General features: G+C 41.3%; 2 protein-coding genes and 1 long non-coding RNA gene across 4 annotated transcripts; 2 read left to right on the top strand and 1 right to left on the bottom strand.

The window, feature by feature from the left end:
• Positions 1–658: 658 nt before the first annotated feature.
• Positions 659–4,808, top strand: LOC110051806 (uncharacterized). The gene is made up of 5 exons (XM_089280024.1): positions 659–962; positions 1,716–1,811; positions 2,186–2,221; positions 2,620–2,848; positions 3,228–4,808. The coding sequence occupies exons 1-5, from the start codon at positions 840–842 to the stop codon at positions 3,854–3,856; spliced, it is 1,113 nt and encodes a 370-aa protein (XP_089136150.1). The 5' UTR covers positions 659–839; the 3' UTR covers positions 3,857–4,808.
• A 1,829-nt stretch (positions 4,809–6,637) lies between these two features.
• On the bottom strand, positions 6,638–9,489 carry LOC149097725 (heme peroxidase 2-like). Its single transcript, XM_089280417.1, has 4 exons — positions 9,340–9,489; positions 8,791–9,047; positions 7,818–8,111; positions 6,638–6,839 (listed from the first exon to the last, which is right to left on the bottom strand). The coding sequence occupies exons 1-4, from the start codon at positions 9,487–9,489 to the stop codon at positions 6,638–6,640; spliced, it is 903 nt and encodes a 300-aa protein (XP_089136543.1).
• A 4,508-nt stretch (positions 9,490–13,997) lies between these two features.
• On the top strand, positions 13,998–15,238 carry LOC110052175 (uncharacterized). 2 transcript variants are annotated; one of them, XR_002297024.2, is made up of 3 exons: positions 13,998–14,260; positions 14,601–14,741; positions 15,150–15,238. It is a non-coding gene; the product is annotated as an uncharacterized LOC110052175 (long non-coding RNA). The 2 variants fall into 2 exon arrangements; XR_002297025.2 differs by lacking the exon at positions 13,998–14,260 and adding an exon at positions 14,267–14,354.
• Positions 15,239–17,157: the final 1,919 nt, after the last annotated feature.

Genomic DNA, 17,157 nt, shown 5'->3' with positions numbered 1-17,157 from the left:
TGTTCATGTGGCACAACAGCCGTTTGTAGACCTTTCCCGCATTCCATTTCAATTCAGTGCGTGCGAACAATAGAACCAGAGGGAGGTTGAGGTGGACATTTTCATACATTTATGGTATTTTTGTCCACCCTGACCTCGACTCGGTGCTATTGTTTGCTGGAATGCGGGAAAGGTCTATTAGGGACGACTGAACCATTTTAATTTTTTAATTTTTTTTTAAATTAACCAGTCACATTGCTTTGCAATCAGCTCGGATGGTTAGGAAATTAGTGTTGTGCCATGTGAACTTTCTCGGAGTCAGGTAGCCTGCGAACGCAGACGTATTTCCGGCTGACGCTTGTCTCCGCCGAAAAATAACGTCTACGAAACCGAGCCAGGAAACGATTTCTGTAATGTAATGACTTTTGTTTCTCTTTGGCCAATCAGATTCCACGATACAATGAAACTCGAGTGCTCCTCGCGGCGAATACCTCGCGCAGTAGTTCTGGGGTTACTTGAGCTAAACTGTGATTGGCTTAAAATTCCTACGTCACAGAAATCGTTTCCTGGTTCTGGCTCGCAGAGGTTATTTTCGGCGGAGACAAGCGACAGCCGGAAATACGTCTGCGTTCGCAGGCTGCGAGTCAGGTTGTCACAATGTGGAATGCCAGTTATCATTTTGTTCTTTCGTTTCAAACTGGTCACCGCTATCATATGACTGTCACTGCGCAGATTGATAGAATATGCACTGTGTTTGAATGGTCTGGTTTCTAGTTTCTGACTTTGTCAGCTTAAAAGTTTCGTCTTGTTGTGTTGTCGGCAATTTCTTGTGAAATTGTGCTAGGGAAAATCAGTTAAACATGGGCACAACAGCCATTTTGTGGTGTTTTCTTGTGTTCTTGGTGGTATTTGGAATTGAGCCAGGAATGACTCAGAAACCAGCTGAGGGAAAGAAATCAAAAGCCAATAATTTTTCGGACCAGGTTAGAGTTTAAAAATTTCCTTTTTACGTTTTTGTATAATGCAAAAACAGATTTAAACAGATTTGGTTTCAATGTCTCAGTAATCGAAAGCGCCCGGCGAAAGCGTTGTTGCTAGTCAAGTTCTACTTTCGCACGCAACTGAGTGCGTTCATGATTATAAAATTAAAGAAAATGTTTTGAATTTGTTTTTATCTTTCTGTATTGACCCTATGATGTTTTATTGCGGAGATCAAACAATGCTTTCGAAGCAGAGACTTTTAATGCACGTTTCACAGGTTAAGACAAACAAGCATGAACTCGTTTCTACTGCGTGCAGGAATTCGGTTTAAGGAAATTTAATGGAGGTCATCCTTTCTGACCTTTTAGTTCGTGTAACAGATGGTCAACTGATGCTAACGCTTTGTTACGGGAGGGATAGAGATAGGATCAAAAGAGTATATTCAGTCAGAGATGTTACTGATGTACATGTAGTCTGGAAATGAAAGGAAAATTTTACACCTATAATCATCATCAAGTTTGCTTTTAACTGAGTTTGCGTTGTCCCTCCCCCTCCCCCCCCCCCCCCCAAAAAAAATAATCGAAATCCTCACTGGGTTATTCTGGAAGTTAGTACTTTTAATTAAAAATACGCATTTAAAATAATCGCAAAAGGGGAAACGAAGATAAAACGGATTGTACGGGAATTAAGTCACGCGAAAGTTTTATGTTAGGTCGAATAACTCTGTTAGATTATTTCAATCTGCTTTTTTGCAGACATGCCCTTGCTCCTGTAGTAATGGTCAAAATGGACACAACGGGACCCCCGGAAGGGACGGAAGAGACGGTAAAGATGGCAAAGATGGTGCTAAGGTCGAGTATTATTTTTGATAAAAAAAAAAAGGCATAAAAATCTCCCTGCTTGTATTTCCGACCAGTCTCAATTTCTATGTCACATTTCATTTATGTTTTTATTTACGCAAATCCAATCTCCTGAAAGTTAGTTTAAAAACGTCTCACTACCCGGGGGTGGGGAAGGACTGAGTAATGGCAGCAAATATTTCATGGAATACTTGTTAATCGTTCAGGCTTCCTCTTCTTTGCATTCGGTGATGCCCTAGGTTTTTTTCTTGATTCGTTTATTCAGACGTCCGCTCAGCTATTCTCTTCTATCTGCCATGTTTTCTAGCTTTGATGGTCTCGTTAATTCATTCATTTGTTAATTTATTCTGATTTCTATGATTCAGGGCCAGCGTGGACCACAGGGTTATGCTGGGAAAGCGGTATGTCTTTCAGTCACGTGACCTCTGTGAGTTGTGACACTAGTCTTGATTGACGTACGAGCTCCCGTAGTTCAAAAACAAACAACAACGACAGCAACTACGTTAACCTTTACGTGCGTTCTCCCCTTCCATTTTTTGCTCGCGCCCTATCCAGGATTTCGTATCAGTACCCGGAGCCCACTCTCCCGCTTTCCACCCGTCCTCAAGGAATGAGATTGTTTCAGCCCCTCCCCACTCCAAATCCCATTCTTTTTCTTCTCTCTAGTCCTGTTGTCACGTAAGTTGGGCCATTATCGTTACCTGACACCACCTGTCTTCGGCTACACTGGAATCAGTTCTGTCAAAATTCTACAATAGGTTTCTGGATTTTCCAACCAAAGTCCTTTCTTTTTATCTAGGGGCAAAAGGGAGAACCTGGTCCACCGGGACAGACACCACAAGGTGCTATCAAATTTAGCGACACCGCTGACAAGTGCACATTGAGTACCGCTGGAACTGTTCGTTACAGCAGTTCCCAGAATTCATTGCTACTCTGTGATGGCAGTGCTTGGTTACCGGTGTTGACTGCTGGGAAGGGTCACGTGGCTTATAGCCCAGGCCGTCACTGTCTGGATATTTTAACTTTAGGTGAATTTTGAATGCGGCAGATCAGTGTGTTTGAATAGTATACTTGAGTGCTAGATACTGCTTTTTTTAGCTGTCTATCACTGTGTATTATTAATATGGCTTGTGTTTGCAGCCGATATAATGATTGGCTACGTCTAGAGCATTATTCTCCCGTAATGCCCACGGGCCGATTACGGGCCTGCAAAAACAAAGCAAAAAGCCACTGATAGTAAACAACTTATTAACCTTGAACTTTCGGTCTTTACGGGAAAACCTCAAACATCGGCCTTGCCGTACGGCCAGGTCTCGGCTATTTTCCCGTAAAGACTTCACTCTCGGTCAATAAGTAGTTATTAGGTTCACATTCGTCTGTAGCAAAGATATATTTCTGTTTTCTCAGGTCAGAGTCGTGGAAGTGGACTGTACTGGATCGATCCAAACGGTGGGTCAACAGATGACTCGTTCCAAGCTTTTTGCGACATGGAAACTGAGAGCGGAGGTTGGACCCTAGTCGCTACAAAGGTGTCTCCAGGGTTCCCCTTCATCAAAACTACATTTTCCGCAATGGCTGCGCAAACTAAATACGCAGATGCCGCGAGTCATATCCATCCCGACATAGGGGACTGGGAAGAAGTTATGTTCCGGTTTGCTGACGTCAACACTATCCGGGTTATTTACAACAGGAAAGCAGGCGCACCACAAAATGAGAAGAAAGAGTTCGAAGATTTCCTAATGGGGAAATCGTCCCAGTTGGAAAAGAACGTGTATGGATTTTATAAGTACGACCCTATAAACAATAACGGCAGGAGTCCCAGTGAAGGTTTTGTCACAATAACTAAACTGCACTTCTATTCAAACAACCAGGGGATTTCGGAGGCGCACACGGGCACTGATAAGTGGATTGACATGTGGAATAGTGCTGAGAGTTCAAACAATTACGTCACTTCTGACGACAACAAAGCGGTTGGTACCAAGTGTATCGCAGGCTACTGTTATCTTAACAAACCTATCTGGGTGATGGTGCGATAGAAACAAACTTAAGTTGGAGACTTAGCTTAGTGGAAACTCTGTCGACTTAATTAATTAAGGTTTAGATAATAGAACCAAATTATTTGCGATTGCTACTAAGATTCTGTACCGGTCCGAACAAAGGAAAGAGCTTTTGAAACATACAATCCTATGACAATTATTATTACCATGTCGGAGCTTCAAGTTATGTTAAGAAGTAGGTTTTTTTTATTTCAGAACTAACTATGTAACAATTTCTACCAAGATTTTTCGGTGGGATGAAACACCAGCCGGAGATCCGTTTTTTGTCGCAAGGGAACGCGTCCGAGGAACCGCATCTTTTACTGTTACTGTCAAGAATCGTCCTAGACTAGACTTCTCCCAATGTTAATACTTGTGATCTGCGACTTTGTTTAATTACAGTACAAAGAAAACTGTAAGACACTAATTCTCAAAAATAATTTTAATGTGCGTAATATCCATGACGCTGATGCGTACATTTGAAAAGTAGCGTTTCCGTCGCTGTAAACAAAAAACTGATCACTCTCGACAATGATATCAAACATAACTCACGCTATGAACCAGTCAGAAACCGAAGCATAAACACGCAACCAGGGGCAAGCGCGGGAAAACGCCGCCTCAGCCAATTCCTAACTGGCTGGGAAACTACGCCTTTGTTTCTGATTGGTTGGAGTATGTTGCATGTGTCTTTTTTTTGAACCAGTTTCAAAGATGACAACAAATATAAAACCAAAGCCAAAACCAAAACATAACTACTTTATGTACGGTTGCCACGGAGGCAATGATATGTCACACTAAAGCCGATTAGAGGCTTTCACTCGAACATTGAAATAATTTAACTCAGCGCGGGGACTTCCCGTCTCCCAATCAGAATGGGTTAATGCATGTGAATAGTGCGAATATACAAACAATATGATTTGGTTCAAGCAACCTAAGCACATAATTAAGAGAACACCAATGCTTTAATTTTCCCTGAAGTCTGCACTTCCAATGATGTCTGCTTCTTCTCTGACACTAGTACTCTCTGTTGGCATCTGTCTTTTCTCTTCAAAGAGAACACAGTAACATAGCTGTTTCAATTGACATGTTTTACTGGATGGAGTACACTAGGATCATCTTTGTCACCCTTACCGACACGAGAGGAAATCTGGGGCGAGTGGCAGCTCGCAGTCTCTTTTGGTACCGTTTTCTTGGGACAACGCAGTGAAGAGTCATATCGTCTCCAGAACCGGTCCCAGAAGGAGCCTCGAGTTGAAACTCAGCCCAGATTTCTTCTCGCTTTAAAAGTGGCGAATGCGACGGGTGGTGGTTTGTAAAGAACAGGCGACAGTTCAGAAGTTTTCAGAAGTTAGGGCACCCAACACTTCGGGTTTTCTATTGATTTACTTAACAATTAAAGAAGCTTGAACCATGTATTATACTGTCATAAGACACGGCCGAAATATTTATAAGTGTTCTCAAATTCCTGCAGTGCTTTATGGCAATATAATACATGGTTCACATTTCTTTGAATGATTAAGATTTAAAGCGCGTGAAAAAATTAAACACGCTTCTGCTTACTTTGATGAGAATCGTTTTCTCAACTTGGGATCGAGGAGTATCCCATACCCCCTCCCTCCCCCCTTTCTCCACTCCTTACTAGCTGGCTTTTGTCTTCAAACTATTCACGGCTACAGAGTCTGTTCACAGACCAGAGGATCACTGACACTGCTATCGACGATAGTCATCATACACGTACAACAATTAACAGCAACAAGAAAATCTATGAAGTTGAGAGTAAAGACCTTTACCAGTGAGGTATATTAACCTAAGCCGAGACCTTCATAGCACAGAGCATCAAGTGCCACCCGAAAAAGAATTATATTGACCGTCACTGACCGGTAAGAAACCGCCAAAACTGGCAGCAATTAGACCTGATTATACTTCAAGCTACCTACCTTTGAAGGGTTTCTGCATAGGCAGCGTGCCGGTTAAGATTTTTTCAAGATCAGTTTCAGCCTTGACCTGGAAGTGGAAAATATGGACCAGTTCTAGGATTTAAATCTGCGCTATTATGAGTGGGAGTCTAGGTCAGACTGGTATTTATACGTGTGGCTTCCACGGAATGACTTGCGCCATCGTCGCTCCCTCCCCAGACCCCCATCCCCTCTCCTGAAGGCACAATTGAACTAGCTAGTGTATAGAAATTTCAGGCATGGCAGATCAATGTACCTGGGTAAAAGTGACCAAGAAAATTGTATACTCACATCATTGAAGGTCGCATCTGGCAGAGAATCTGGCAAAGGGAAGTGATCCTCCGGAGTTACTTGTGGTGTGACCGGCTGTACAGTTGGCTTTTAGGGTCAAAGAGATCATTAGTGTTCTTCTGAGTTTCTTGCATGCTATTATTCTATTTCATCGATAACTTTTTACTTGGAACATATTTTACTACTGAGAAATTGATTATTTTTAGTCTATTTAACAGTTATTCCACAAGCGCGCGTTGGATACGAGATGGTAGGTAGCCAACGAGACGATCAGCACCGAGTGGGCTGTGATCACTCCATATCCAACGGGTGGAAAAATTGTTTCATTAAAAACGTCCCCAAAATAAAGAAAACTAAATAAGATAATGATAAAAACGCTCTAAAAATTTCAAGTACGCTAACCATATTTGTAGAGCATAGTTTAATGGCTCATATACCATGATGGCTAAGCCAATGAAAATCCTTGAATTGCATTATCCTCTTACCCAGTTTGAAATGAAGAAGAACATATCACGTAGTATACCTACTCTTTCCATTATGTGAGGTCCATGAAGGGAAGTTCATTACTGGGGCCTTCTGTTAACAACGCGTGAGGCTGGATTTCCAATATGCCATCACTGTTGTCACAGATTATTTTTGCGAGGGAAGTAGCTTGAATTTCCCACACTTGAGCAGCACTGAATCCTGCGGAACCACCAATGTTTTGATACCAAAAACGGTCACCCAACCTCAGTTTCCTGAAACAACACAATTTAATTTCCCACAGTCCTTCGAAAGTAGCAAATAGGAACTTCAAAGGGAAATTTAAAAGAGATTATGGCTCTGTCAATTCCAAGCCCGCCCACCCTCCCCCCGGGCATTTGACGGGTATTTGAAAGGTTGTAGGTCTCCACCATGCGTGGGGCATCCGCACGCAAAGGGCCACGCAGGCCCCGGGGGTTGGCGCATCTGACAGTTTAGTCAAATACGAAGAATTATAAATCGGTATTTTTTAAAAACGAAAGCCTGCTTTATTAAACATCGAAAGGATTAACCCTACGTAAAGAACATAAATGCAAATTTAACAAATTGACGTCAGTTTTTCATGCGTCTGTTCTGTTATTGATCATAAATCTCGTCATAACTTTGTCAAAGTAGCTGTGGATCCGCAGACTAATTTGACAATGTTATGACGAAATTCATTGTCAAAAACAGGACAGACGCATAAAAAACTGACGTCAGTTTGTTTTCTGCAAGAACAAATTGTCATATTGTCCGCTCTCGCTCGTTGACGCATCGTACAAATTATAAATTCATATGTCTGTCCGCATATTGACAATAAAATTTAGCCAGCGCGCGAGAATTTCGGCAGTTATTGTTAAGTCTTTTTTAGAAACTAGCTTATGCCCCACCACCACCCCCCAAAATTCATGTTGTTCTTCCACGTGCGAGAGAATATAATTTTGACGCTATCCCATGGGTGGGGCATTTGTAGTTTTCTCAGGGTGTTTGACATTTTGTATTCAGAAGTTGGCAAATGCCTCACCGTGGAGCAGCTGGCACGTACAAAATCCCCATTGCGTCAAAGGCCTAGGAGTGAGTGAGGAGATGAGCGGGCTTGGAATTGACTTATCTATTATATCGTAAAGAGATCCGAATCGATTTATCGTCACGACAAAATGTTCTTTAGCGAGAAGAACCAGAACAGCTACAGCAATGGTAACACGAGGACTTACTTGAGTCCTTCAGCTAAAATATGAGAGAATGTTGGTCCAATATTTGCGCCATCTTCGGGTTTTTCTAAGAGTCCACCGACGTATAAATCGACATCTCTGACGTTAGCGTGCAAATTTAGCAGCTCTGTCATTACATCTGCTGGAATGCTATCATTGCTTACGCCGAAAAAATCTCTGAACCTTACATACGGAGGAAGCCCGTGGTCTCTGCCTCGCTGGATATTTATAGCTACGAGATCATCGACTACTCCAGGTGCAGGAATTAACTTTTTCGTCACCGACCAAGAAAAGTACCTTGAAAATAACACAGCCATAGGGAAATCAGCAGCTGATCACATTCAGCCTTTAAATATCGCTTAAAGCATTCTTTTCAATAAACTTAACCCCAAGTATCTCAGTAATTTACTCTCTCAACTAGTTAAAGAACTACTTGAAAAAAGGTTTTCACTATTCGCTCGGCTTTAGAATAGTTACTGAAGGAAACTGGAGCTTGTTATCCTTCCCTAATTTTCAACTATCGTCTCTTTTTCTTTGGTATTCTCAGGATTGGACTGGAACTAGCTTGCAATGAAGGCTCGTACCGAGGAGTATCATTAGAATGAGATTAATGTCATTCCCCGCATTAGTCTCAGCTGCAAGCTAGTTCCAGTGCAATACCGAGAATACGAACATGGTCTATTTAACCACGGTAAAATCTATCAGTTTCAAAGAACAATTTATAAATAACTAATCTATACTCAACATAATGTAAAATATTTAGCTAAAAAGCCGCTTTCCACGAATGCCGTGCGTTACTGTTCTTCTTTGAATAGACTTTTGAATTGCCCGAGGGACCCTGCTTCCCTTACGTTCCAAGGAAGACTGTTCCAAAGAATGGCGCCAGTGTAGCTAAAGCTATCTAGCGAACCTTGTTTAACGTACTGCAAAACACACGTGTGAATCAAGCCCTTTTAAATAACGGCATAAAGTTCACCTGTCAATCTTCCTGGCAGATTGCTCAATTAAGCCCCTTAAAGTTCCGTCAACTCCGCCGCTTTGTAAATCGTATAATGGAGTCGGGTTATGAAAGTCGCTGATAGGAACATCAAAGTGACCGGGCCGTATGTATACGTTGTCAACAGTACTGTGTCCGAATCTCAGAACAGCTGCTTTAAAACTGTTTGCAATGGTAGGATCAACTGATGAATTGTAGCCGCAATAGCTCTCGATTTTTAGGTCATATTTCTTTAGCTGTCAAAAACAAGGGCAACTGCAATTAACAAGATCTGTCACCAAGGTAGCCATGACTAGAACAATATTAGGCAAAATCTTAAATGTTCCGACTGTTTATTTGCATTGTTTAGATGGATGTTCCCCGATAGCCGAAATCAACGGTGAATTACAGTGAATCCGCGAATTTGATTAGACGTTTCTGCTATCATTTTCTCCTGGTGAAATTGAACTAGATCCGATCTGCCTCGATGACCGTTTTCTTCTAGAAAACAAAGTGGGTTTTTAGAAAATTCGTGGATTCATCGAAAACTCTGGCGAACACAGGCTCGATTTCCGCCGCTCTCTCAGGTCCGATTCCCGAGGGTCCTCCCCGACAAGAACGGAACGCGGGCTCCTGTCCCGAACAGCGGCTGGTAATGGAGCCCATGGCACTCAGGAAATTCGTGTAGCACATAATCATATCTAGAAACGCTTCGGTCTTGATACGGTAATAGAGCAGTGCAAAAGAGCCAATCATAACACTTATTTATGGCTCCTGGTTTAACTTTTAATTGCTAAGCTGGAGGAGAAGTTGTGCCTTTGAACGAACTAAAGAATTGCTGAAACGAATATCGCTGGCAATGCGCAGTCGCGTCGACGGAGTCATTCTCCTTTTGTTTTCCTCGTCAAAGCCCGCATAGATATATATTTTTTTATCGTGCATAGATACGTGGTGTAAAAATCTCCTACATGTACCATCATGGATGCTTGTCTAACATCAAATCGCTTTGGCCGAATGTCGAGCGATTTGATTTCGGGACTTCGTGGGATCTTCGTTCGCTGGAGCACGTGAGTTTAACACTTGTGGCAACGCCACGGCTCCATCTCCCGTTTTCCCGCGCGAAAGGCAACATAATGTGATGCGGTCAAAAGCGAGATGAAAAATGCACCAGTATATTTAGAAACTAACGCCAAGGGAATTAAGAGGCAATCAGTGGTCTCTGAAGTAATACTTTGCCTATTATGTAAATGATGTAATGAAAACTTAACTGTGCTGATTTGATACCTTTTAAATTCCTTGCTGTACGCGAGAAATTCACAAATTTGATAATGAAATTCAAAATTAACAACGCAGTTTCCTTTGTCCATGCGCACCTTAGTCAAATGTCATTTTAAAATTTCTCAACCGACGTTTAGTTCAGTTTGAGCTGTATCTACTTCGCGTCAGGTTTGCTGACTTTAACCGATGCCAGCGAAGCTTTTAAAAAGGGATACAGCGAGGTTTGTTTGAACATTGAGCAAGATTGCAATTTCACGTGAACAAGTTTCTTGAAGCCATGAGACTGAAAGCTCGCTTGACAAGATGGCAACGTTCCTTCACACGGTTTGTTTCAAGCATTGCTGGGCTCTGTGGTTCTCACCACTTAGGAAATTTTAGAACTGTACTGTAGTAATCTTTAATGGAAACCGACAAACAGGATAAACGGTGCTGAACGATGTAATCCGCCTTAATTCCTTCTTCACCGGTGAGACATTTAGAAACAGTCACCATGTTGAAGTATGCGGAGACAGATAAGAGGGGCAAGGCAATGGAAAAAGCCTTCTTAGAGGTAAGGTAAGAGTTCCTCATTCAATATAATTAGCAAATAGATTGAACATAATAATTATTCTAATAGCATTTCTTGATATTTTACTGGTCATATGATATTTAAAAAGCTAAACAATCTTTTAAGAAAGTAACTCTAGGTGACTTTCGGGCTCAACAACAATTCACAGTGCCAGCAAAAACTCGATGTTTAATTCTCCTAGAAAAACTTCAACAACAGTACCGTGGAACAATGATCCTAAAATTATATTAAAATGCTTGAGTTAGAAATCAAGTATATGGAAAGCAGTTACTTTATCCGGGGAGATTACTCTCGCACATTTACCCTTACACTCTTCGTAAATAAGTTTCATTCATAAAAATTCTATGTGATAAGTCACGAAAGACAACATGTAATTATGAAACGTTTAAACTTAATTTTCCATCGTGAATTATTAACCTAAACACCTATTTTTCTCCAGATTGGTCCTTGACGCGCTGATGACTGTACAGTACGTACATCACATGCATATCGGTGTCGCAACAGTCTACTGATCATAAGCTTGGTTCACTTGTGGCTCATAAGGATCCATACTATGGAAAAACTGGAGTGATTCTTGGCCGGAGAAATGTCTCGAAGAGATGGATGCAAGGAAGCAGGAAATTTGAGAAAACCTTCAAGTGGGATGGCAAGTGGAAAAGTCTTTCCTGAGAACAACGTACCCGGCTGTGAACAATTCTGGTAACGATAGGATAATAAGTAATTAAGGACATAGTTATCAACTTGTTTCTTAGAAGAATCCTAGATCCGCGCTAAAACGAGCCAATAAAACGTCCATTTTGAAATCGGAATGATCGCAGACGGCAATCATGCATTCCTAAGCTGGGTGGAGAGTTTCGCGCGCTCCTCTTAGTGCTTGTTTTACTTTCACGTCCAGAGGTGTGGTTGCATTCGAGAAGTCGACTAGTCCAGCTCCGTGCTCGCAAGTTGGAAACCTATCCTGTTGGACACAGCACGCAGGTATCATGATTACCATGCGACAATCCACTGGAAACATGAGTCTGGGAGGAGTGTCGGAATAGGGTGGTTGATTTCTGACCGGGCCTGAACTGCCTCAGCGCTTCTGGCTTATATGGATCCCCCCGAGGACTGTGTCTGTATTCAAGCTGGGGTTGCAGGTTTTCGTTTTTGTTGTTGTTGTTGCTTTTTTTTCTGCTGTCAAAATTCTAATGAATAAGCACTTGATCTGGGTTTTTCAAGAGCTAGTTGTACTTCTCAGTAACTTGGAGGAAGGAAGAAATGTGGACACAATATCCGCGGATTGTATGATCAACAACGAACTGGATCAGTAAATTTATTAATGTTCATATACAGCAATAATGCCATTGGCTAAAATGTGAATTGATATTATAGTTTTTGCTTCTAGAAGCACTGACAAGGTCAGGAGTAGTTTTTATGTCGAATTAATGCTTCACTGACCTAATGCATGACATGGATTAAGACTGGTTTGGAGTCTTTCTTACGTCAAAATGGACTGTGTGCTTAGGCAGCGTTTGCATGTTGTCTTTCTATTTTCTGCATAAAGAAGGAATACTTATTTATTGGGTTGCTGCCGGTAATCGAGAATTAGAAGAACTTCTTCGTGAAAAGAAAATTTATGGATGATACTGAAGTTACGATAAAATTTATGGGTTTGTGGTTAAGTTACTAATTATTTTCTTTTGTTGTTTCTAAACAGTTTATTGACTTGTTATAAATTACAAACGACAGGAAAAAGGTTCTTGCTCTATCCTCAGGATGTTCTCTACGATGAAGCCAGTGCGATTTCCCGGCCTCAACGAACAAAGAACTTGGCTGATATCCAGCTCTCTTGACCTCACGCTTAGTCAATAACTTATATGTAATGCTATGTTGGACTATGTAAAACAATGGGGAATATCTAATGATGTATGGTCCTGTAGGACTTTGTAAGGTTTTGAATGACAATGTACTTTAAAGTTCTTTCTGGAATGTAACCAAGCTAGCTTAAAGTTTGGTTGTATGTGGTTACATGAGTTTACAAAGGCTTTGTGTTGTTATCAGGAAGATGTTATAACTGGCTCTCGGTGGGGCTATAGCAGCTCAATTGTATGAAAATGTATTGTTATGTAGACCTATATAGTCCTGTGTGGCTGTGTCATGCTCAAGCGTGAAATTAGCGTGAAAAATGACTCTCTGTGACTATTTCTAACTTTTGATTGGGCTTATACCACGTTTTTTCCAGGCTCAATCGAAGCCTTGTTATGGGTGTTAGAATCCTCCGAACTGTACCTATACGCATTGTAGAAACTGGAACTGAAGACAGGAACTGCGCTCACGGTATCATTCATTATTCATCGTCCGATATTTCGTGACCTTCGGAAAACTTCGGACATCTTGGGTAACCTCCGAGAAAAATGGAAGCGTTGTCGAACATCTTCGGTCATCCGACTAATTCGGCAAATCGAGCACTGTCAAAGCATGCTAAGAATATCTTCAGAAATACGATTTATCTGGCAAATCGAACATCTTCGAAGAAGTCAATATTTGGAAATCCGACGAGTTTGACAAATAGAACATCTTCGGTAACCTTCGATAACCTCCGCGAAGATCCGAGTAATTCGGAAAAATCGAGTACTCCCAAAGAAATGAGGTTGACTAGCAATAGAGTTATTTCAGTAGAGTTATGACTTAGAGTTAGAGTTAACGACTGCCAAAATCCTGAATTCAAGATTTTGGAGGGCCAAAATCCTGAATTCAGGATTTTGGCCCGCCAAAATCTTGAATTCAGGAGGATTTTGGCCCTCCAAAATCTTGAATTCAGGATTTTGCAACTCTAACTCTACGCTATAACAATATGAAGATAACTCTAATAGTAAGCTGTCCCCCAGAGGAATTCGACTAATTCGGCAAATGAAACATCTTCGGTAACCTTAAAAGGAGTCTTTCAGCCAATATCATCATGGCTAAACTGACCTATCACTTTCAACGGACCAGATCGACTTATAACACGATCGACTGACTGGCAAGTCGAGCACTGTCTGTCGCTTTCGAGTGGTATACCAAGGAATATCCCACGAGACACTTGTATCTTCTTGGTATACACACTCGGCTAAAGGCTCGTGTTTGTACCGAAAAAAATTAAGTGTCTCGTGGGATATAATTATTCCATAAAGGGGTCACTGTTCGGCCATTTCAGTTCAGTCCAGTCCAGTAGCAAAATTCGTACATTGTCCATGTCATTTGAAACCCTGAAAAACTCAATCCAAACAAGTAAGTTGTAGGGCTACAGCCCTTCCTCCTCCTCCACGGTCCCTGATTTCATATGGGTTTCGTACATATCTTTCAGTAGCCTGAAATGCCGATCATCTCCCACCCTCAGCTTAATCCCCTGGAGATTAGGCTGAAGGCGGAAGATGACTGACATTTCAGGCCAACCTGTCAGCATCCTGGGAGACCAAGGGGCAGTTAGAAAATATCGCGTCGACCGAGAATATTGCGTCGTCACGACTAACTCTAACTGCCCCTGGGTCTCCGAGGATGACCTTTCAGCTAGAGGTTCCAAGCGCGAGTGCTGGAAAGCCTCTAGAGCCGACTGTAGGAGAGGATGACCAGCAGTTTCCTTCTCAAATTCAAGATGGCGGACGGGTGAGTACTGTCGTACAACGAATCTGTTGAAAATTGCTGTTTGCACAAAGGGTGTATTTATTCTTTTTTCTTTAAAGTAAAACTAGGCCGAAGTGTAAGTCCTTTTATGTTACTTTTTCGAATAAAAAAATTCCAGCTTCCTCTACGGAAAAGGGCTGGAAAATGTGCTCAGTCGCGGTAATTCCTTCTGTCTGAAGGCTAAAGACAAACTAAGACTTAATATGTTATTGGCATGCTTAGCGACATTGTCCTCTCTCTCTAGAGTCCGAGCAGAGTACAGCAAAGGCGCTGACTGTAATTCCCACTGTGTTACGATGTGGTTTTTGTTTGTAACTTTCAGGTCAGTCAGAGCAAACTCTTGAAGAAGTGATAAAATCTATCAAGCACGTGATTCTAGTTGTCCGGTAAAGGAGGAGTTGGTAAAAGTACTGTTACGACACAGATAGCAGGGACTCTTTACAGCAAGCGCAAAGGAAAGAAGGTAAGCTGATATCGTTGCGTTCAGTCACTGATTCGTACGCATTGGGAGGGTTGGGAAAGGGGTGCGGGGAGAAAATTTATCGGACAATTTTCTATGTTTTGGATTGGTCTTGTTTTCATGTTTTACGTTTGGGAGAGATTTGTTATCAGAATATTTACAGTATTGGCCACATGATGTGTGAACTGGTGACACTTTTAAGAAAAAAATCCTGTCTCGGATTCAAAATATTCACTTTGCCTTCCTCCCAGCACGTTCTGTCTTTCTCCCCCCTACCCCAGAGTCACCCCGGTGAAAATCTGTAGATCTGCCACTGGTAACAGAGAATTGTCTTCAAGGATGTATTGTTACAGCAGTACTACCTTGATCACAATAAATGGCTAATCTTTTTGTTATCTCTTTATCTTCCAGGTTGGCATGCTGGATCAGGATGGTGTCTTGACTTATGTGGACCAAGCATTCCAAGGATGATGAATTTAGAGGGAAAAGATATACACTGGGTAAGTCATAACATAAAGGATTGTCTTCGTAAGCCATTCCGTGGGAGCTATCCATATACTTTAATTTACAAAAGGTCTAGATAGCAGCAGACATGTAAAGATTTTAAGGAAAACGACCACTTTTTTAAGTTTAAAAGACATGTTTCGACAGAACTTCTGTCATCTTCAGTTGAATGAATGATTACAAAGCAAGTTGAATAATAAGTAGGCAAAAATGCTAATTAAGACAAATAGTAACAACAGAACGTGAAAAGGTGTAAATTAAAAGGATAATTTTAGATTTACATGGTGTAATTGCTGATTGAGGCAAGGTAGTTCTTTTTGAATATGGATAGCCTCCTTTATCTTGAGTTGAAAGCTGGTAGTGGCGTGAGCTAAAATATGAAAGCAGTCTATTGAACACAATGAGCGACAACGTTCAGAATTCTGAAGATGTTTGAAGATGTGAGAGTCCCTATCAATGGCTAAGTGCTCACGTACGCGTGTGGAAAAATGTCAGGAGGTTTCGCCGACATAACAGGCATTACAGCCCGCATATGTAAACTTATAAACCACGTGTGAACGAAGCCTGCCGGGGATAGGGTCTTTCACACCAAAAAGGTTACCTATCTTAAAGGAAGAAAAAACTAATTTGATGTCTAAATCATTACAATAGCGCTTGATTAAGTGTCGAATCTTCTTCTGAGTGATGACAGAAAAATGGCCTATGTACGGCAGGTTAAAGTAAAACGTGGGCGAGGTGGTAACGGGGTAGCCCCGGGGACAATGATTGCTATGGGTCCCAGTGATGTAACGGTTAACCACTTTTTCAATTAAATGGGCAGGGAAAAGGTTCTTTTTGAGAATTTAATATTCCCTAGAAACTTACAGGGCTGCATTCCAGATGCTTTTCTTACAAAATAGTCAGCTGGAAGAGCAAATGTCCTGTGAAGAAAGTTCAACGCGAAGGTTTTGTTTAACGTCTCGTTGCGATTCAACCGAGAGGTAGAATTAAATTAAATATTAAAAAAGAACTACCTTGCCTCAATCAGCAATTACACCATGTAAATCTAAAATTATCCTTTTAATTTACACCTTTTCCCGTTCTGTTGTTACTATTTGTCTTAATTAGCATTTTGCCTACTTACTATTCAACTTGCTTTGTAATCATTCATTCAACTGAAGATGACAGAAGTTCTGTCGAAACATGTCTTTTAAACTTAAAAAAGTGGTCGTTTTCCTTAAAAACTTTAATTTACATTGTGAAACAACACTCATACTTGTGTTTGATATATACATGTAGCAGTAAAAAAGTACATGTCTATGAACTTCAGTGGCTCATTACAGCAGAATTCCTTATCTCCAGCGTGATAGCAAGAAACTGACATGAAGTATTGCAACTTCTCCTGCATGAAACGCTGGTCTGTCAGGGGCCACTACCCCACTTCCTTGGAACTTTTGTGAACTTGCGTGATCTTGGGAACTTCTTTAATTCACAAAAATTATAGTATTTACATTATAAATGCCCGGGGGAGGGGGGAATGGGGGTACTCCCTTATATAGGCTATATAGGTATGTGCAGCCCCAAAGGGGAGGGTTTTGCAGGCGTTTTGGTCAAAACTAGGGTATTGATTTTGGCCATTTTGGTCTTAAATAGGGTATGGTTTTAGCACTAGTCTTGAATTGGGTGTTTCCTAGAAGAAGCTACTCTTTCATCATTATCAATAAGACCTTCAACAAAAGCCCTTCATAAGTTATGTTTAGGGCAACTGTGCCATTGGCAACGGTCACAAGAAGGGTATCAAATGTTTTGCCAGGTCATAAATAGAGTAGGGAAAATCACAGATTGTGGTCATAAATAGGGTAAGGGTTTTGGGAAGTGGGCGGCACACCACCACCCAACTTTTCTGGGAGTACCCTCCCCTCCCCCCGGGTATAAA

This window comes from Orbicella faveolata, unplaced genomic scaffold (assembly GCF_042242905.1).
Source record: "Orbicella faveolata isolate gen_17 unplaced genomic scaffold, um_ofav_v1 contig_47, whole genome shotgun sequence".
In the NCBI taxonomy this organism is placed as follows: Eukaryota; Metazoa; Cnidaria; class Anthozoa; order Scleractinia; family Merulinidae; genus Orbicella; species Orbicella faveolata.
The sequence above is the reverse complement of the archived record's forward strand: the minus strand, read 5'-3'. Positions and strand labels throughout refer to the sequence as shown.

Bases quoted from the DNA above. Each gene is read 5' to 3' on its own strand.
- LOC110051806 (XM_089280024.1), top strand. From the start codon at position 840: ATGGGCACAACAGCCATTTTGTGGTGTTTTCTTGTGTTCTTGGTGGTA. The intron at 1,812-2,185 runs GTCGAGTATTAT...TCTATGATTCAG, and splicing joins ATGGCAAAGATGGTGCTAAG to GGCCAGCGTGGACCACAGGG. The intron at 2,222-2,619 runs GTATGTCTTTCA...CTTTTTATCTAG, and splicing joins AGGGTTATGCTGGGAAAGCG to GGGCAAAAGGGAGAACCTGG.
- LOC149097725 (XM_089280417.1), bottom strand. From the start codon at position 9,489: ATGATTATGTGCTACACGAATTTCCTGAGTGCCATGGGCTCCATTACC. The intron at 8,112-8,790 runs GTGAACTTTATG...GTTATTTTCAAG, and splicing joins TCTGCCAGGAAGATTGACAG to GTACTTTTCTTGGTCGGTGA. The intron at 6,840-7,817 runs GTAAGTCCTCGT...GTGTTGTTTCAG, and splicing joins ATTTTAGCTGAAGGACTCAA to GAAACTGAGGTTGGGTGACC.